Below are 21,041 nucleotides of genomic sequence, written 5' to 3'. Positions count from 1 at the left end.
CTCATTCACTCATTTGCTCATTCACTCACCCCTTCACTCATTCATTCATTCACTCACTCATTCACTCATTTGCTCATTCACTCATTCGCTCATTCACTCGTTCACTCATTTATTCATTCACTCATTCATTAATTTGGCAGATATTGAGAACATGCTACATATCAAAGGCTGGGGCCAAATAAAAAAGGTGAGTAATTACATAAGTAATTCACCTCTTAGCACCTTGAGAAGGGTTATGATAAAGAGTGAGACTGTGAGAGGAGTTTCTGATTTACCACGTGAACAGGGCTCAGGGCCCGGGCTGAGCATGCGTCAATTTCCCTGCCTGTACCAATTCCCAGAGATGGCTATGTCAATGCGCCTCCCGTCCTGTGTGCTCTTCTTGGGACAATGACCTCCATCGAAAGGTGGGCTCTACATTCCCTGCCTTGAACTGGGCAGACCCTGACCAATAGACGGTGGCAAAGTCCCAAGCCTAGGTCATGAAGTACTATGTAACTTCCACCTGGCTCTCCGGGGACAAGTGCCTTTGTAGCCCCGAGTGGCCATGTAAAAGCCTGAAGCCACCATGCTGGGAGACACCCCTGAGGAGACCACGAGGGAGCTGGGGCGGGAGGTGGAAACCCGAGGTGCCAACAGGTGATGGAAGAAGCCTTTGGGATGACCCTCACTCAGCCACCATCCAACTGCAACCTCAGTGATGGCCCGGCTGAGCTGCTCCCGAATTCCTGACCCACAGAAACCCTAAGAGATAAGAAATGGTTATTTTTGTTTTAAGCCACTAAGTGTTGGGGTAATTGGTTGACAGCCACGGTAACGGGAACACTGTTGAAAGGTGGGGGTGGGCGGACAGCAGTGCTCTGCACAGAACAAGCAGCATGTGCAAAGGCCCTGAGGTGAGAAAGAGGTGCTGAAATAAAGGTGCAGAGGCTGCCAGGGTCTTCTCCCAAGCTTTCCAGAACTCTTCTTTTGGTCCTACCCACATTTCTCCAGTGAACAGGTATTCTTGTTTCCTCTTCTGTACAGAGAGCCATTCACGTAATAATGGGACCTTGGGAAGAAAATTACATTCATTTTTTCGGTCAGTAAGATTAAATGCGTGGCCTGGGTATGTATGTGGTGGGGGGGTAGCTCCACTGCTCCCTGAGGTGGTGTAGATGCTCCCTGCAGTGCACAGAGGAGGGGATTGATCTGGGGCAGGGGGGAGCTCATGGAGGCTGGGTTCCTGCACTGCCCTGAGGGATAAGTGGGAGGAAGTGAGATGGGCTCCAGACCCACCTGGTAGCAGAGACTGCCCTCCTGCCCCAGCTCCAGGTCAAGCATCTCCAGGCTGTGTGACTTTGGGCAAATCACCCTCCTGCTCTGGGTTTAGGTTTCTCCTCTGTAAAATGGGAACAATGATGACACTGACCTTTTTGGGCTTATACCTTGTGGCTCAACCAATACAATCCTCATGACAGTCGCCCCTTACTCTGGGCTCATCTGTGTCAGGCACCAGGATAGACTCCTGACCTGCACTCACACACTTCTTCTTCACAAGGGCAGGGGTAGTATGACCCCATTTACAGTCGAGACAATTGAGGCAGAGGTGGGCAAACAGAGTCCTGAGCACACAGGAAGTTCAGTGAATGCTGGTGGCTGATAACCAGCTGCCTTTCCTTTTCCTGCCAAAACCCCACACACCTGGTTTAAAGTTCTCAATCGCCCGGATGAGCCCCTGGTTCCTGCTGCCCCCAAGCAGGCTACCCTATTCAAAACTCCATAGGATTTAGAAAAACAAAGGAAAAAAAACAATACCAAACAGCTGGACGGGCCCCCACTCTAGGAAAAGCAACAGAAGAAGACGGGAGACAGCACACCCGGGAAAGGCGCCAGCACTCCTGGGTACCTGCCGCCCAGCGACCGTTTCCCCCCAGAACAAGTCCTGCCCTTGCGGGGTTTACATTCCTGGGGGCTCGGGGAGCAAGATACATAGTAACTGTGAGGCTGATCACAGCAGTACAAAGTATCTATTTGGTGCTCACCCTCTAGTTCCTGCTCTAACTCACTTAATTTTCACACTCTGTGAAGTGGGTGGTATTATTTTCCTCCGTTTGCCAAGAGGAAACAGTGGCACAGAGAGGTTAAGTGACCTGCCCAAAGTCACACAGCTGGTATAGCCAGGATTTAAAGCAGTAAACAGGTAAATTAATAAATCAAATATTCCTCAGTTTCCAAGGGGAGGACTCACGTACATTCATCATGTAAGAGACGGGAGTTACCCAGCTTACAAATCAGGGTATGGAGGCACAGAGAAACTTAGCCGCCCACCCGAGGGCCTCAGGCTGGGGAGCAGGGTTTAGAGGCAGCCCCCTCTGACTCCCGGGCTAGCAGAGACCTCTTTACCCCAAGCTATTCTTCCTGCAATCCTTTTCCCCACTCTGGCCAAAGGCAGTCCTAGAACAATCTGCCCCAGGACAAGACAGCCTCTCAGTGTCACAACTGCTGAGCCAGGGCCACCCCAGGACACAACAACCCCCCAGGCCCCAAGGGAGAAGGGAGGACCGGAGCCAGCTCCCGGCTAGAGCGCCCACTTCCCTGGCCTCGAAAGGATTTTCTCTGTCTCTAGAAACAGTTTGGACTCGCTGCCTCCTCCCCAGCCTCACCCCTCTGCCCCCCTCTTTGCTCTCTCTGGGGGTCACTTCGCTTGTGTTCCAAGCACTAACATGGAATCAGAGGGGGGATGGTAGAGGGGGAGAGGGAAGGGGAGCTGAAACTTGAGATCCCAGCCTTGGTGGGGGGAGGTTGGAGAGAGACAGAGAAAGAGAGAGAGACAGAGACAGGAAGAGAGGGTTCAGTTGCGTTTGGTTTTCTGAAGCAGGCAGCTTTGGGGGTTTGGTGCATGTGTGTGTGTGTGCATGCGTGTGTGTGTGTGTGTGCGTGTGTGTTGTTTTCTTTCTCACAGGGAGGCCAGGCCTCCACTGGATAATAAAAGAACTCAGAGTCCAGGCCAAGCGAGGCAAGCAGGGCCGGTGCGGGGACAGGGCAGCCGTGGGCAAGAACGAAGAGGAAGGAAGGGAGAGGGGGAAGATTCGAGGTGAGGGGGTGTCTGCGGGCGGGGAGCAGAGGCGGTGGGAGGAAGCCGAGCAGCTGTGGTATTTGGAGCAAGTATAAATAGCTGCTTGGACAGAGCTCGGCCAAGCAGGGGTTTGTCGCTGCCACGGCTCCGCGCGCAGGCCTGTCCTCGGCTGGCCACTGCGGCGGCCCATCCTGGGCGGGGAGCCCGGCGGTGGGCAGGCGGAGCGCCCTGGGGGCTCTGAGCCCACAGCCCTCGCCCTCGCCACATCTCCGATGCTCTCCCGGCCGGCCATGCTGCTGGGCGGCCTCCTCCTCGTCGTGGCCGCCGGGTCGGTGGCCCAGCGGAGGGGGCAGGAGGCGAGCGGGCGCCGCCGGGCACACCGCGTCCAGCATGGCCAGTGCAGCTACACCTTCGTGCTGCCCGAGCCGGAGCCCTGCCCGCCGGAGCCGGAGGCCTTCGGGGGCTCCAACAGCCTCCAGAGGGACTCGCCGGCCGCCGCACTGAACCTAGCCGACTGGCCGGCCCAGCGAGTGCGACAGCTGGAGAAGGTGCTGGAGAACAACACACAGTGGCTGCAGAAGGTAAGGGCTGGGCCTCTGCAGGGGCGCGGTGAGGGGAGCCAGGGGGTCCTGTCCCGACGGATAGGTGGGGCGTCCTCCCCAGAGGTCTTCCCCTACACAAAGGCCAGGCTGATCAAACTCATGTCTCTGAATTGTACAAATTGGGGTAATGAGGAACAGAGAGGGACAGGGATGGCCCTGATGCCACACAGCAAGACGAGGCAGGCTCAGAGCTGGAAACGTGGCTGCCTCACAGCCTTCGTTCCCTCATCTGAGGGAAATCCGCTGAGCTCTGATCCCGGGCCTGGCCCACCCTGGGTGCCAGGGATATAACAGTAAACAGAACAATATGTCCCCTGCTGGCCTGGTGGGGGAAAGAGGCCATAAAGAGATGAGCGATAAATATCTCCCGTGTCAGATGGTGAAGCAAAATGAAGGAGGGAAGAGGGCAAGGGGTGACGGGGTGGCTATTTGAGGTCAGAGAATCCAAGAGGGCTTCTTGGAGGAGGTGATGTTTGAACCCAGAGAACAAGTAAGGTAATGGAGCAGCCCATGTGGGTACCTGCGGGGAGCGCGTTCGCTACAAAGGGGCCAGCAAGTGCAAAGGCTGCGAGGTGGGAATGCAGTCAGGGTGTCTGGGGAACGGCGGGGACCAGGGCTGCTGGAGCAGAGAAGGAGGGGAGAGAGGGGCAAGCGAGCAGATCTGAGAGGGGAGGGGAGGGGAGGCAGGGCGCACCGGGCCGTGGGGGCCACTGGGAGGACTCTGGCTCTAGCTCTGAGCATCTCAGGAGCCAGTGCAGGCCTTGGAGAGGAGACACAGCTGATTTGTTCTGAACAAAATACAGTGTGGGGGCAGGGTGCATGCTGGGAGCGGGAGGAGGAGCCTGCTCAGCTGTCAGGCAAGAGGGGATGGATGCCTGGATGGAGCGGGACCGGGCTGGGGGGAACCTGCTTTATTCTGCAGGGGGGCTAATCGCCCTGCTGATGAACCAGGGACGGGGTGGCAGAGAATGAGGAGTTGAGGACACCCCAGGCTGCTCTGGCCCAAGGCCCGGACCGCTTTAGAGTCTTCTGTCCTCATTCTTTCAGCAAACACTCTGAGCACCCGCTGTGTGCCGGGCCCTCGACAAGGCACTGAGTACAGGGATGAACAAAGCCGGCGTGGCCCTGCACAGGCCTGGGGGCAGGAAAGGCGTCCTGTGGGTTCCAAGACAGGGCTGGCAGGAGTGCCTAAGTGGGAGCAATGGAGGGAGGGAATGAGACCCAGGCCCCAGGTGCAGGGGACAGTCTGAGCTGCGGCACGGGGTGGAGGGAAGTGGTCCGATTCCTAGAGCCTTCGGATGTATTAAGCAGCACATAGCAAGTGACAGGGTACCACTCCAAGGAGCAGTGCTTTCTTACTCCTTGGTTTCCAAACTTTTCAAATCATGTGCCCAATCATCAAACAACATCCACTCCCCTGATATGTGCACATTTATTTAATATTCTTTGCACATGTACTCATATTCATGTAAGTACAGGGAATAAAACAAAATGAAATGGAACCTTCCATTTTCAAAACGATGACATACAAAATCATGTAAATTGAAGTTCTGGTAGTTTCCTCTGTCTTCCAAAGGATTGCCTTGAGCACACCTGGGTTTATCCATCCCCAAGGTGGAGACACTGCCCTACACGTAACTAACCAAACTGCTTTGCACACACTTGCATATACACCCACGTGCATGCATACTTAACCTCCTGCCTATTCCTGCCCTGACCTCAACCCCCCACTCACCATCTTCCCATAGTCCCTTTCCCACCTGCCCTCCCACCTACCTGCCCTGCAACACTGCCAGTCTGCCTCACACGCTGGAGCCAATCCAGTGGGGGCTCCATGCTGCCCAGAAATCTGTGTGTTTCCCGTTCCATGAGGGTCACTCCAAACCTCGCCTCCTCCTCAAGCCTCCATCTTTACTGCCCCCCATGCTCTCACCAGACCAACAACCCCCTGCTTCAGTGAGAAATGGGGACAAAGGGCGAGCCACCCTTCAGCTGCCTCTCCCACACCTGCAGGTTCACCCATGTATCCACCAGTCCCCAGGACTTTTCTCCGGCTCAGAAGGAAGAGGTTCCTCCATGGGCCAAGGCCCACTGCTCCTTCCTAGGATGCAGATTCCATCCCCCTGCATCCCCCTGCAGTCCCCAAGCCAACTATCCCCCCTGTGTTCCCCCTCTGCTGATTCTTCCCCTCAGTGCTTGATCCCGTCCAAGTATGTCCCATGGTAAAAGAAAAAAAAAAAAAAGGAAGTAGAGTAGGGACGAGTAGAGGAAACAGGTCTCTTCTCCAACCCACACTCTCTCTGACTTCTGGCCTAGCTCTCAGAAGTCCACACACTCTGCCTCCACTTCCTCACATCCCATGTACTCCTTCCCCCAAAAGTCACGTCCCACATGCCACCTCCCACACGCAATGGCCACGGCTCAGTCTCCATCATACTTGATCTCCTGACAAATTTAATGTTGCTGACCAGTACCATCTTTCCAAAAACTGTCTCCATCAGCAAGTCCTCAGCCACAAAACATGTCTCCTCTGACCTACCTCCCAACGGCTTTCCCTCCCTTCACAGCCCCACCCTGCACCAGCCACCTCCATCTCCTACCTGGACAGTCATCATGGCAGCCACCCTGGGCTCCCTATTTCCACCCTGGCCCCCACAGTCCGTTTCCTCAGCAGACAGAGGGACCCTAAGTCAGATCCTGTCCCTCCTCTGCTTAAAACCCTCCTGGGGCTCCTATCTCTTTGGAATAAAAGCAAAAATCCTTAGTCCCTAGAACATCAGCCCTCCCAGATGCCCACATGGCTCACCCAACCTCCCTTGGGTCTCTGCTTAAATGTCACCTCCTCAGAGAGGCTCTCCCTGTTCACTCCATTTAAAACAGCCACCCTCCCTCCGTCACTCTATATCCCCTCAACCCAGCTTTGGTTTTCTTTTCTTTTCTTTTTTTTTTTTTAAGATTTTATTTATTTATTTGACAGAGAGAGACAGCGAGAGAGGGAACACAAGCAGGGGGAGTGGGAGAGGGAGAAGCAGGCTTCCCACGGAGCAGGGAGCCTGATGTGGGGCTCGATCCCAGGCCCCTGGGATCATGACCTGAGCCGAAGGCAGACGCTTAACGACTGAGCCACCCAGGCGCCCCTGGTTTTCTCTCTTAGCACTTCTCACTGCCCATTCTTAAAGCACTTCTGTTGATCTGTGAACTCCAAGAGAGCAAGGATCATAGGTGCTTTGTTCACTACTGAGTGCCCAGAGCCTAGCACAGTGCCTGGCACAGGGCAGGGGCTCCATACACATCTGTTGGCGTGAACGAACGCACTGATGCGTGAACGTCCCTGAGTCCCTCCCGTCGCTCCGGGCCTCCCCCACCCTGAAATGCCAGTGTTTCCCAAGACTCTGTTCCCACTCTTCCTTTCCTCTCACATTTGATGGTACTGTCCCCAGGGCTGCCCCCACCACTCCTGCAGCACTGTCTCCCATCTGCCCCATGATGACACCAAATCAGTATCTGATGGTCTCCCGAGCCCCAAATCCATGACCCTGACCCCGCAGATGTCTCCCCTCTGAGAGGCCATGGTGCCTCAACCCCAAAGCTGCCTGACACTCAGCTCTTCCCTCCCTGCCTACCTGTCTCTGTTTAAGGCCTTCTGCGGCCCTGGGGTGTCCATGCCACCTGACCCCAGGCAGCAGGTTCTGCCCTTCCTGTGGCCTTGGCCTGTCTCCTTGTGGTGCATCCTCTTGTCTACCCAGCTGCCACCCTGCTCAGGCCTTGTCACCTCCCCGCTGGCTTCTCTACCCTGAGCCTCACCTGCTCATCCCTCCGTGACTCCCCCGGGTGCCTGGTACTTGGGCAACACTGGCTGAGCCAAAGGATGAATTTAAACCAGTGGCTTTCAGGTCAGGTCCCCCGGGCCACCTCTTCAGCCTGAAGTGCAATGTCCCCTCCAGATGTCCATGGGGCACCACGGGGCAGAGAGCGCCAGGCCGACCTGAGTTCACATCCCGGCCTGACACTTGCCACATGGCTGCGGATGAGCAAGTCTCAGTTTCCCCAATCTGCAAAGTGGAGCAAATGGCAACATGCGGGGGGATGGCCGGGAGGACCACTGAGGCGGCTCCCACGTCGCTCTCAGCCTGCTGTCTGGGCAGAGAGCATGCTCCGTGAACACCGCACCAGATGCGGTGGATCAATGGGCTTTTACTTCATTCAACCACATCTCTAGTTTGAGCCCGGCACTGCCGGGTGAGGGCAGCTCAACCTCGGACAAGTCAGTCCAATGGCCCCAGTCCAATAACCTCGGGGCTGGGAATGTCACTCGTCCGTGCTGGTATTCTCTAGGGCTCCGCAGTCCTGCCTGGTCTCTGCTGGGGTCCAAGCGGGTGTTTGCTCTTGGTTGAAGGCCCCCTTCATGCCCTTGGGCTGGGCATATCTCAGAGTCTTTGAAACTCGAAGGCCTCTTCTTGGTTTCTGCAGTAACATCCCAGAGGAGGAAAAAAATGAGTTTCAAAATATTCTGATGTAGAAGCATCATCATCACCACCATTGCCATTAGGGATTACTGGGGATGAGCGGAGAGGACTGGCCTAGCCAGACTGAGCTCTCGGCAAGATTCCAATCATCAGAGTGGGCGCAGGGGAGCCCCTCCCTGCTGCAAGCCGCCAGTGGCCAGGACGTGCTCAGCCCCTGCCCCTGGCTCCAGCCCTGTCCTCCCCCGCCCCCAACCCCTGTACACAGGTGAGGAAACAGGCCAGGGAGGGGAAGGGACTTGCTGGAGTCACCCAGCAGTGACAGCTAGCCTGGACTCTCACTCCAAACTCCAGGTCCTTTCTCCTGACTCTGGAGGGGGCCAAGGAGGTGGGGGAGGCAAGACCTGAGAGATGGTGGGGTGTTCCCTAGGGCCTTAGAATTCCTGAATCCCAGACACTCCCTCTCTTCTCCCAGCATGGAGCTGGCCATGGCTGGTGTCCTCCCGCCTATGCTCAGGGTCCATGGGTCGGGGAACCGCTCCCTCTCCCTCTTCCTCACTCCCCTCCCCTGTACCCCACCCCCTTCCCCACTTCTTCCTTCTACTCTTCTCCCCTTCCTCCACCTCCTCTCTTCTCCTCCTCCTCCCTTTCCCTGGAAAGCCTCTGCCCTAATGACTCACGTCTGGAGTCGGCTGGCTATCGGTCCTGGCTCTGCTCCACCCCCTCATCTGGGTGGAAAGCTGCAGCCAGGAATGTTGAGGGGGTGGGCGGACAGACCTAGCGTTGGCCCTGCGCTCAGTGCCTCATCGGCGTGATGCTGAGAGTTTGATGTGGGCTGAAGAGAAGCAGACCGGGAAAGAATGGGTGCTCAGTGTAGGGTCACTCTTGTTACTGTCATCCCCTGAGTTGATCCCAGTCTCTGCCAGAAAGTGCCCTATTCTGCCTTCTCCCGTTGCAGGACCCATTCTATAGATGAGGAGAGCAGGGAAATCCGGGCCAGACACAAGCACGCAAGCTCCCTGGCCCACCCCCAGCACCCACGGGCAGCCCAACTGCCTCTCAGCTGCTGGAGTCCCGGGAGCAGGGCCCCCAAACCGTGGGACCTTCGGCTCTCTCCCCATCCCAGTGACAGTTGGCCCTCTCTGCCCACCTCCCCACGTGTCTCTGCCCCTCCCTTTTTATCTCTGTGTCCCTTTGCCTCTTGTGGGTCACTCTCCTGGGGCCTTCACCGTGGCCCTGACATTGCCTCTAACTCTGTGGGTGTCTCTGTCACTCGGTGGCTCTCCCTCCTGCCTGGTGGCCTCTCCCCGAGGTCTCTCCCTGTCTCTCTCTCAGATCCTTCCCTCCCTGCTCCCTGGGCCGGCCGGCCCTCCTGTCTCTACCTTCCTGGGTGTCCACAGGCTCTGTCCACCCTGGAGGACCCAGGACCCCCAAGCCAATGGCCAGTGCCCATCCCTCGGCCAGGGTGCTCAGCTGGACCCTCTTTCTCTTCCGTCTCTGCACCCCAAAGCCAAGTGGGGAGGGAGGAGGGGCTGGACGGGAGCTTCCCAACCTGGCACTGCCCCAGCCTCTGTTGCTCACTCCAGATCCCCGATGCCAAATCTCAAAAGAACTCAAGACCTCACCCCGCGCTTGCGAGGCCCTGCCTGGCTGGATGTGGGTCAAAAGCGCATCCAGCAGAGCGCAGCGTGGCTTCCTGGCCCAGCCCAAGACCTTCCCAAATTGGCCCGGGACTCCCAGCTGCCCCAGCCTCCCCAGGCTGCCCGTAAATTCTTGGCATTTTAGGCCTTCGGTTATCCAAACAAGAAATGAATCTCAGTTGCCGAACAGAATGTCTTGGGGTTTGGTTTCCTAACCTCACCGCTGGCGGCTTTCTAAGCAGTTTGGGGCTGGGAGGGTGGGGGTGGGGGGAAGAACAGCATCTGCTTCTTGGAGAAATGGGGTTATTTTTCCAAGAAGGGAGCCTAGAAATGGCTGGTACAGATGCCCTTGGCCTAGGGATGACCGAGGGAGCCACGGGGGCAGTGGCCCCTCAAGCAGCTTCCTCCCCCCACCCCCAGCAGCTTCCCCCAGAGGGACAGGTTTATTTGTTCAAGCTCCCTGGCCAGGCCATCCCATGGGGGCAGGGCCGTGCATTTCTGGCTCTCTCCTCCGAGGCCCCACAGCTCAGCGGGGCTGGGACGCACACAGACCCTCTTCCCCATTGTCTTCTAGGGCAGGAAATATGAGAAAACAGGCCCCAGGTCAGCCCCCTAAGTCTGCACCTCTGGCTTTTGAGCGTTTGCTTAACCTCAGAGTCAGCTCTGAAATGTCTGGAATGGCCCCAGAGTCGAGGGGTCTTGTCCCAGTGGTGCCACTGACCAGCTGTGGGACCCCGGGGAAGCCACCTGCATCAGCTGGTTCCTCCGAAAAGTGAAACTCCAAACACTCGCTGTTTCCTAGAGAGAGTCTAGGATAAAAGAAAGATAACAGAATTTAAGGCCAGCGTGTATTGAGCACTTACTGTTATACAGATCAGGAAACTGAGGCACCAAGAGGTTAGGTGACTTGCCCCAGGTCACATGGCCAGAAAAGGTGAGGTCAGATTTAACCCTCAGGCAGTCTGCTGCCCAAACCCATGCTCTGGGCACTTAGACCAGGTTCCTGGCTAATAAACCAGACATGTCCCGTGCAGTCTGGTCCCCAGACACCCAGCTGGGGCCTGCAGAACCAAGAGGACCGTGGACCCGAGAGAAACTCACCGATGCTAGATTTTTCCCTTCCCCATGAGCCCCTCAGCCACTGAGGGCTTCTGGAAAGCTCTTCTGCCAGAGAGGATTCGGTTAGCACCTCAGCCAGCATCGGCAGCTCTTGAAAGCCGAGGGGACCCAGAACTTCCACTTGGGCATCCTCGCCATTGTATCCCCCATCCTTGGCCAGAGCCCAGAGTAAATCCCACAGAGGCAGAGCGTGGACCTTGGAACCGCCCTCCCCTCCCACCGACTCAGTTTGAATCCCAGCTGCTCCACGGCTTGTTGGCTGTGTGTTCTCAATCACTTTGCCACTCTGTGCCTCAGTTTCCTGATCTGTGAAATGGGGAAACTGATAGAAGCCGCTTTGCAGGTTATCGTGATTACATGAGTTAGCCCATGCGCAGGGCCGGGTACGGTGCCTGGCACAGAGGAAGAGACGCGCGGGGCCGGGAATGGCTGACATGCCTGGAGCGCACAGCGCAGCGAGGGGGTCCACTTGGGAGCGAGCACAGGAATTCAACTGCAGCTTCTCCACATCGTGCCTTGTGTGATCCCCTCCCTGGACCTCAGTTTCCTCATCTGCAAAGTAGGGATCATGAACACAAGTACCTCAGAGGAGGACAGAATAGGGCAAAGCAGGCAGAGATCCGGTGGGGTCCATGGGCGAGGGGATGTCTGGGGACCCTGAAGCTGAAAGCAAAACTACCTCCCTTTGGACAGTGGAGCAGAACCTCGGAAGCTTAGGCCAGCAGAGCCCTGTGGCCCTTCACTCCTGTCTCTGGTCCGTCACTCTGGGGTCTCCAGTGTGACCACCTAGTGGGGCTGAAGGAAGGAAGATAGTCTCCAAGCAGCTGAGGGGAACCCCCATAGGCTGCAAATGGGCCCATTGCGAGCAAAGACGAGGGGGAGAGGGGCTGCAGATAGGGCAGCTGGGACCCCTCCTCCAGAGTCCGGTAGACCCGGGTTCCAGTCCCAGCTCTACCTCCTGCGAACAGCCTACTTGCTTTTCTGAGCCTTTGAACTTCCAGCGTGCAAACGCTGGGAAATCGGGAAGTGTGTGAGGACACAGAGGGAAAAAAAAATCACCTGTCATCCCAATTCCCTGGTCACCTCCCAGTTAATTTCCTTGCAGTTTATTCTCTGCATTTTAAATGTCTACGGAAATGTTTTAGAAGTACGAAAAGATAGAGAGAAAAATCAAATAAAACTCCTCGTTCCCACAACCCAGCTTAAGAAACAAAAGCTTCCCAATGCCAGTGTCGCTCATCAACTGCCCACTCCTGCTTCCTTCCCCGCCAGAGAGAACTACTGGGAATTCGCTGTGGGTACCTCTTACCCCATGGCTTGCCCTCCCTAACCAATGTATAATATTTGTTTCCTATATAAACGGTGTCACATGATCTAGGTCTTTCTACAATTCGCTTTTGTCCACTCAACCTTACAGCTGTGAGAGGTGTAACTCTGCAAAGGTGGGAAAGGCCTGAGCTTCAGCTTTTCCAGCTGTAAACTGGGAACGGTGGTAAGCTCATGCCCGGGTTTGCCGCGAGGCCCAGATGACCAGTGAATGCCAAGATCCAGACACGCACCTAATGCGGCTTCAGCTCGCTCGCGGGGAGGTTTCCCCTCTCTTTGGGGATGAGTTTGCTGCTGTGGCAGATGCCCACAGACGTCCTCTGTGCCAGGCACGCATGCTCTACGTGTCACACAAACATCGATCCGTTAAACCTCACAACATCCTAAACGGTGAGGACTGTACGATCCCCTTTTATTAAGGGGACACCGAGGCCCAGAGAGGTCACGTGGCTAGGAAGTGAAGGAGGTGGATTTGAACCCAGGCGGGGGGTAGGTCCAGACCTCACATGTAAGCCACCACATGGACTGCCTCTCTATGTCCCCCATCTTACAGATGCGGACACTGCCCCTGGGCATGGGGAGTGACTCAACTATATTCACCCCGAGGTCAGTGGCAGGTGTTGGATCAGAACTCAGGGCTCCTGACACCCAGCCGGGAGCATCTTGTGCCTCCTCCCTATAGCAACACGACACACTGCAGGTCATGAACCTCGTGAAAAATTAATGCGTCCTTACAGTTATTAAGTTGTGGGGTTGCACGTAAGCACACACGCACACACACACAGGTGAGCACCTTCTTTCCGCATCCACTCAATCGCCCCTTCCACGGAGGTTTATTGAGAGCTTGTAATGCTAGGCATTGTGCCGGGGATCCCCTCTGGGAGCAGCGGGAGAGACACCAACCTAGTAATGTCTCATGTGTAATGATCAACCATGATACACTCTGTGAGGAAGGCTTTGCCTGGTCTAGGGGTAGATAACAGGGCGGCGAGGGGGGACCCGACCTTGATGGAGGAAGGGCACCTGGAGGAAGGACAGAGCTGAGCTCTAAAAAGTAGATTGGGGGGTGCCTGGGTGGCTCGGTCGTTGAACGTCTGCCTTCGGCTCAGGTCATGATCCCCGGGTCCTGGGATCAAGCCCCGCATCGGGCTCCCTGCTCGGCGGGAAGCCTGCTTCTCCCTCTCCCACTCCCCCTGCTTGTGTTCCCTCTCTCACTGTCTCTCTCTGTCAAAATAAATAAATAAAATCTTTTAAAAAAATAAAAAATAAATAAAAGGTAGATTGGCTGTTCTCAGGCAAGGAAGGGAAAGGAAAAGCATTCCAGGCACAGGGAATAGCAAGTGCAAAGGCCCTGGGGTGGAATGAACAAGATGATTTGGAGGTAGTGAAAAGCATTCCTTCTGGCTGAAGCATAGAGAGCCAGGAAAAGTGTGGCCAAGCTGAGACTAGAATGCTCATCAGGGGCCAGACCAGACCTCCCTGGGCCTGACCCTGCTCTTAGGGACCTTGGGTGCTGGGAACTGATGGAACCACTTTTCTGCCCTGTGCCCGGTGAGGGTTGCTCTGCAAAGGGCAGTGGCTATGGACATCAGGGCCTTGCCTAACCCTGATCCCACCTCTGTCACCCTGTTTTCAGGGTCAGCCTCAGACACTAAAGATGCAAGATGGGTGAGTGGCAAGAGCTCAGCCATTAGATTCAAATCCTCACTTACCAGCTGTAGGCAATGCTCGGCCTCTCCAGGCCTCTGCTTATTCCTTTGTCGAGTGGGGAACAGTCACCCTTTTCCTTCAGGCTGCTGGGAATCAGACAAGAACAGTTATACACCAGAGCTCTGCTGGCAGAAAAGCCTGGTGCCACATGGCGAGGTACCCCAGCAAGGCCTCCCTCTGTCTAGAACCTGCTTGGCTTGATTGGGTTGGGAGGCAGGTGAGGGTGCTGCCAAATGATCACTTCAGTCAAGGAGACTTTGCAGAAATGTGGTCTGGCTGATCTGCTCCCAGACAGCCCGTTTGCCCATGGGTTTGCCCATGATAAGCTGCCTGACCTCGAACAAGTTGCTTAACCACACTGTGCCTCATCGGTGAAATGGGCTGATACCACAGAGAGTGGCGACAAAAATCTAGTAAGCATAGTGGCCAGAACAGTGCCCAGCACATAGTATGTGCCGAATACACATTTGCTAAGCAAAAGGGACACACTACCCCATTCTGTGTAAGGGCTGGTACTCAGGTGGCCGCGCGGTGAGCAATTACGAGACATGTGCTTCTTCACTTTCTCTCCGCTAAATTCTCAATCTCTGCACAAGGGAGAATAAGGACTTGTCTCATCTAATGGGCCGCATTTTAGACAAACCTTCCAAGATCCAGGTTGAGACACAGATGACTGCAGAGGGATAGTGGAGGTTTAGGAGGCCAAAGGTCCTGGCAGCCTGTTCCCATCTTCTGAGAAGCACCCCAAGTTCAGACTGCAAATGCAGGCCCAGCTGCTCCTCCCCCTGCACTCTCTTCCCCATTCCCCTCCTCTTCTCCCTGTGGCTTCTTTGACCTGGACAGACACTAGGCAGCCCATATCCACACACACATACACACACCTCACATGAGGTGAGGCTCAGAGAGCAGGACAGCCACAAATATTGGACAAATATTGGTAAGCCCCTCCACGTGCCAGGTGCCGCGCTAGGCCCTGGGGCTACACCAGTGAGCAAAATGGAAGAAACCCAACCCCCGTGGGGCACAGATTCCAGCACTGGCTTCCTTTATTCCCCTGGTCCCTCTGCCAAGAGGAAACAATGAGCCCCATTCTCTGACGAGGCCACTGAGGCCCAGAGAAGCTCCATCACTGGCACAGAAAGGAAATGGCAAAGCTGTGACTGGACCAGCGCCTGACTCAGCACCCCAGGCCCCCGCCAGACCCAGGGCTGCAGCGGGAAGTTTGGAGAAGGCCGGCCTGTGCCGGGAATTGTGGGCTGAGCTGAAAGCCACACAACGCCTCCCTGCACAACAGCCCGCTGGTCCTTGACACGCTCCACCCCTGGCCCCCGGCCCGCTCGCTCCGTGCTCTCTGTGCCCTGACCCAGAAGAAGAGCAACAGAGGGGAAAGCAGCCAGGAGGGCTGGGCCTGGCTGCTCAGAGCCACAGGGTCAGGGCCTGTGTGGGCCCACAGGGGGATGGGAAGGGGCTGGAGCAAGGCAGAGGAGGACGGGCCAACCCTTGGCCATCGGGCTCAGAGCCACAAAGTTCGCCTCATCGCAAAATTGAGGAAACCGAGTCATGGGGACGGCGGGGCAGGGGTGTGATGCGCCCAGCAAGGGGGTCAGCCACTGGGAGCAAGAGGGTCTGACCCCTGCGACCACCACAAAAGTAACGTACTCCTTATCTAGTGGCACAACACATTCCCCCCAAACACGGAGCAGCTTAAGAGAACCATACACAGTTACTATCTCTCAGTCTCTGAGGGTCCACAATCCAGGAGCCGCTTGACAAGCAGCTCTGACTCGGCTTTTCTTCCTGTGGCTGTACTCACAGGCCAGCCGGGGCCGGGGTCCTCTAGAGGCTCCCCTGGGGCTGGAGGACCAGGCTCCGGGCAGCCCACTCCCAGGGCTGGTAGGGGGTGCTGGCCTGCCGTGGGGGGGGCCTCCACGCCTCTGCAGAAGGGCCCCTCTGCAGGGCTGCTTGAGGATCCTCAGGACATGAGTCCCCACAAGCCAGAGAGCCAAGAAGGTAGAAGCCAAAACGTAATGACGTAGCCATGAAAGCCTCACTCGGATATTTCTATGATGTGTCACTGTCGAAGTGGTGGGTCCCGGCCCGGTGAGGGACCGATGATGCAAGTCGTGCAGGCCAGGCGGTGAGCTCCTTGGAGCCTGGAGTCTTGGAGTCTCGCAGCCTCCAGGCACCCACTGAGTGGTGAAGGGTTTGCTCTCTGGGGCCTGAAGGCCTGCATCCCGAGCCAGCTTCTGCCGCTCTGAAGCGGTGTGACATGGGCGACAGGCTCATCTTCTCTGTGCTTCTTTGCCTCACCTGTAAAATGGGGATGATGAGAGAGCCAAGGACGAGAGGGGCTCTATTTGTCGGGTCCTTGAGGCCAGGCCCTCACACACCTAGTGCGTCAGAGACCTGTCTTTGGACGCGGGCCACTTGGCAGAGCTTGGCCCACCCCTCAAGCAGGAGTGAGGCCTGCGACAGTCGCTGCCCTCTCCCCAGTGCCCTGCACAGGTCCCGGTACATCTGCGCAAATCTGTTGAACAGATGAATGAGTGTCATGGTCACCTCTAGAACATTTCTCCCGAAGACAGCCCAGGCTGGCTCCCTGCCTTGCTGCGGGCCTCCCAGGGATCCAGCCGTTGAGGACCACACAGCGACCACCCTGGCATTTCTGCCCTGGTCCGTCGCCCCTCTACAGTCGTCCCTCCGCTTTCCGGCCTCCTGGCCTCTGTGGCCTCGCCTCACCTCTCCCAGGCCTCCGGCGGTAGCTGGGGCTTGGCGGGGAGGTCCAAACTTATTTCCAGCAGCCAGTTATTCAGTGGAAATCTGGCGCCCCTGATGTAAAACCGACCTATTTGTCCTTTCAACAAATATTGACTAAGTGTCTCTCATGTGCTGGGGACCAGTTGAGGCATGGAGGATGTGGCCGTGACCGTGGCAGCCCTTCGAGCCTGGGGCTGATAGTCCCAGGGAGAAATCGGACAGCTAGGAGATCACTGCTGTGATTTCAGATGCGCGGAGTGCTGGGAAGGAACCAGGCAGCCACAGTGGGGGAAGGAGGGGCAGGGGCTCGGTGTTTACCTTTGCTGGTAACACGTCTCGGGGTGGTAACATTTGTGGGGAGACCCCAGAGTCAGAAAGAGGCCTGACGGGGTGCTCTTGAGCTGGGGGCTGTGGATGTATGTCGGGAGGACCCGGTGGGGCAACTCTCTGGCTCCCGTGGCCCCTGCTGCAGCCCCCCCGGGGCCCCTCCTCTAAAACCAGCACGGAAACCACAGACATGACCTCTGCCAAGGGCCGTTTGTTCACATCACAAGTGTCCATCTTTGAACTCAGCAGTTCTGCGTCAAGGGACTTATGCCTGACGCAGCCGTGCAGGAGAGCTAGGTGACCTGTGGGCAAGGATATTCCCAGCAGCCCTGGCGTGATGGCCAAAGCCTGGAGATGAGCCCGGCTGTCGGGGAACTGATGTGCAAACAGTGGTGGCCGCAGGTGGAGGGCCATGCAGCTGTTAAGGCCGTGAGGCAGGGCTCTCTGGATGGACACACTGCGTACTCGGAGAGAAGCAGCAGGTGCAGAATGGGGAGCGGACGTTTTATGAGCCCTCAGTGCGGGGCATGTGAGCGAGCTCGCTGCAGGCACATGCATCGAGCCTCCCTGGAAGGGAGCCCCGCACGTCCTTCAGTGGCCTGTGGGAGGGGAACCAGGGCAGGGCTGGGAGAGGCGTTAGCACTCCACATCCTTTGAGACCTTGGCCTTTTGAACAAATTGCTCATATAACCCATTCCAAAAAAAAAATTAAAATGATAAAAATACACATTTAAATTGAAACACACACACGAAGCTATCAAAGTTCTGTTCTTTCAGATTTTCACAGGTCTGGCTACACTAGCGCTTGTGTGCAGCCTCCTACAAAGTGCTTTCTTGATTGGGGCCTCAGTTTCCCCATATGGGAAATAGGGCCGGCTGTGTGGTCCCTGCAGGTCTTTCAAGCTTCCATATCCCTCCTGCCTGGGCTCAGGTCCCTGGTGGGGGGGCTGCTTTCCTCTCCGTCATCAGGCCAGGCTCTAATCTCCCCCCACCCTGTACCCAGGGGCCTGGGTTCAGCCTGGCTGGCTTGACCCTAATTCCCCCCACCCCCACCTCCAGTCCAGCCCAGTTTGGATCCTGCTCTTTGGGGCAGTTTTGCCTGTTTCCAAAGCACAGACATTTTTTTCTCCTGGAAAGGAATTTACGAGGAACTGGTTTGTTTTCTCTATTTCTCCTGGTTTTCTCTGTTAACGTGGGAGCCACAGCAGGCTTTTCAGCAGAAGGTGCTGTGACCTGGACCCTCTCTCTGAAGAAGATTTTTTCAAATGTAAAATTAAGTGCATAGATTTACAAAGGAAACACATTGCCTTGGGATACAGATATCAAAATGCTTTTTAAACAGATTTGTCATACTGTCCCCTATTGCTCCTGTGTTAACACATTAAATCTAACGATCTAGTACCTTCCATCATTTTGAGGTCATGATGAGTGTAAAGAGTATGTCCTGGATGTCCGCAATCACTGTGGTGAGACACGAGGACATCTGGGATGTGTCCTGGTGACAAAGTCATGGGCCCCGGCACCACACGGTAGCAGTCTGTGGCCCATGTTCCTCGCCATGGGAAGAGCTTGATTCAGTTAGAGATTAGCGGGCCCACTGTGGGAAATGTTCTGCATCTTGCTTATTTCACTCAAGAGTATAACTGAGACCTCTTTTTAGAACAGCCTCCGATGAAGGTCAACCTCCTTCTTTTTAACAGCCACCTGGTCCTCCATGACACAGCCATACTGGAATTTCTCATGTGCTGATTATGTAACCACGCCCCAGGCCCTTTCTGTAGGCTGCATCAGGAATCCTCCTCCTCCCTACAACCCAGAGATAGGAGCCAAGATTACTCCCATTCTAGAGAAGACGCCCAGACAGGTAGAGGTAACTGCCCAAGGTCATACAGCCACTAAGTTGAGAGCTTTGATTCGAACCCAGGCTCATCAGATACAAAGCACTAACTACTCTTCCCTCGTTGGCTTTTATCTGTCGTTGACAAAACGCTTTTTCCAAATATGAACCTCATGCACCATTTTCCAAGGAAGAGACAGGCAGGGCAGATCGCCGTAATGGACCTCTTTCTGATTCTCAAACACGCCAGACGCACTCACACCTCAGGGCTTGTGCATTTGCCCTTCCCTCTGTCTAGAATTCCCTTCCTCCTGACTTTGCCACAGCTAGCAAGCCTCTCAGCTCAGGCGGCCCCTCCGGTGAGGGGTTTCCCTGCCACTCTGGCCAAACTCCCTCCGACCCCACTCACTGCCCTGTCTCATCTCCTTCAGAGCACTCATCACTATTGGAATTTAACCGATGGCTTAGTGAAAATGTGCTGGAATCAGAAAACTTGCCAATGTTGCTCATTCCTGATTTCCTAGTCCCTAGTACAGGGCCTAGCACACAATAGGTGCTCACGAAATTCCTGAGTGGATACATAAATGACACTCAGAGGGTGAGGGATTCGTTTGAGAAACTATATTTATCCTTATAATCCATACTTTCATACGGGACATTTTTTAGAATCTTGTTTCGGTGGGTTTGTGTTTTACTGAGGTATAGTCCACACAGTGAAGTACACCCTTCTAACATATGGTCCTCTGAGCATGACAAATGCATACAGTTATGCAACCGCTACCCCAATCATGATATAGAACATTGCCAACACGCCAGAAAGTTCTCCTATGACCCTTTGCAGTCAATTCCCAACCCCAGACCCCAGTCCCTGGCAACACCATGGATTCTGACCTTTCCAGAAGTCACATCAGTGGAATCTTACAGTATGTAGCCTTTTGAGTCTGGTTTACTTCACTCTGTATAGTTCATCCTTGTTGTCGCGTGCATGATTAACTCCTTCCTTGCCATTGCTGAGTAGAATCTACTGGATGGATGGTTACTTATCCGTAGACGGTTGCTTACCCATTCTCCAGTTGTAGACTTTTTTAATACAAATAATGCAAAAGAAAAGTAGGTTTGAGGGGATCTTCTTGGCCACTGAGACTGCTCATCCCTTAGACCTTCATCTGTGGTCTGTCCAGAATATCTTCCTTCCTCACCCAGCCCCTGCGTGTCTAACTCCTTTCCTTTCCTTCAAGGTCCTTTTCGGCTGTTCCCTCCCCAACAAGGAGCAAGGTTTACTGTCCCCATGTCACAGATCAATAAAGTGAGGATCAGAGAAATGTAGCCCTCAACTACTAGAGGCCCACAGTTGGAGTGTCATAGAGCCAAAACTCAAACCCAGGGCTAAGGGAAGAAGGTTGGTAGCCCCAAGGCCAAAGACCAGCTTCTTTGCAGGCTGGAGAGGTGATGGCAGGTCAGACCCTTGTCCTCCATCTCAACCCTGAGAATCTGCCAGCATGAGGGTGACAGAGAAGGGACAGATCCAATCCTATGCTGTGGCAGATCTCATCCTGGGCTCATCTCTCCTTCATTAGGACCCTTCCCCCATCCTTCCAGCCTGTGCCTGAACCCTGGACCAGACCCAGACCCCACCACGCAGGCCAACATTACTCACCAGAGCCCAGCATGTCCAAGATGGGCCCATCTGGCCCAAATTACCCATCCCAGGACCCATGCTGGTGGGCGGGTGTGGCAAATTGCGTGATGGGCCCCAGCTGTGGGTGGCCTGGGCGCCACCCAGCCAGTCGCAGCCACAGGACAAGTGGGGGACCAATGCGGGTACTTAGGGAACTCCTGTCACTTAAGATGACCCCTGAGCTACCCTGAGTCCCCAGCCCAGCTCTGCAAACCTGAAGAAGTCCCTGGGCAAGGAGTCGTGGAAACTAGCCCCCCAGGTGGTGACCTTGCACAAGTCTTCCGGGCCTCAGTTTGTTCATCTGCCAATGAGAGGCTTGGGGGAGATGCATGAGAAAATCTCATCTCAGGACTGAACTTGCTATTTGTCTGCCTGGAGCTGAAGCTTGGGGCCTGGGAGTCTGTATTTTAAACCAAGTTCCAGGAAGTCTGTGACTCGTGGGAAGGGTGAGAGCAGCCTCCGTATAGCTCTGCTTCCCCTATCCCCCCTGGGGCGCCCCAGCAGCCTCACATTAGCAACCCCAG

At 55.5% G+C, this 21,041-nt stretch overlaps 1 protein-coding gene across 2 annotated transcripts in view; it reads left to right on the top strand.

Moving 5' to 3' along the window:
- Window positions 1-3,083: 3,083 nt before the first annotated feature.
- ANGPT4 (angiopoietin 4) overlaps window positions 3,084-21,041 on the top strand; it is a 38,506-nt gene continuing 20,548 nt past the window's right edge. Inside the window, exon 1 of one of the 2 annotated variants that reach the window (XM_064572996.1) lies at window positions 3,084-3,639. In XM_064572996.1, the coding sequence (XP_064429066.1) occupies window positions 3,331-3,639 (309 nt within the window). In that variant the 5' untranslated portion in view covers window positions 3,084-3,330. The remainder of the gene's footprint in view (window positions 3,640-21,041) is intronic. The other variant, XM_045885596.3, reaches the window with a different exon arrangement.

The sequence above is a fragment of the Mirounga angustirostris genome, unplaced genomic scaffold (assembly GCF_029215605.1).
Source record: "Mirounga angustirostris isolate CCGP_5_RB_7025 unplaced genomic scaffold, mMirAng1.0.hap1 SCAF_10, whole genome shotgun sequence".
Classification (NCBI taxonomy): Eukaryota; Metazoa; Chordata; class Mammalia; order Carnivora; family Phocidae; genus Mirounga; species Mirounga angustirostris.
The sequence above is the reverse complement of the archived record's forward strand: the minus strand, read 5'-3'. Positions and strand labels throughout refer to the sequence as shown.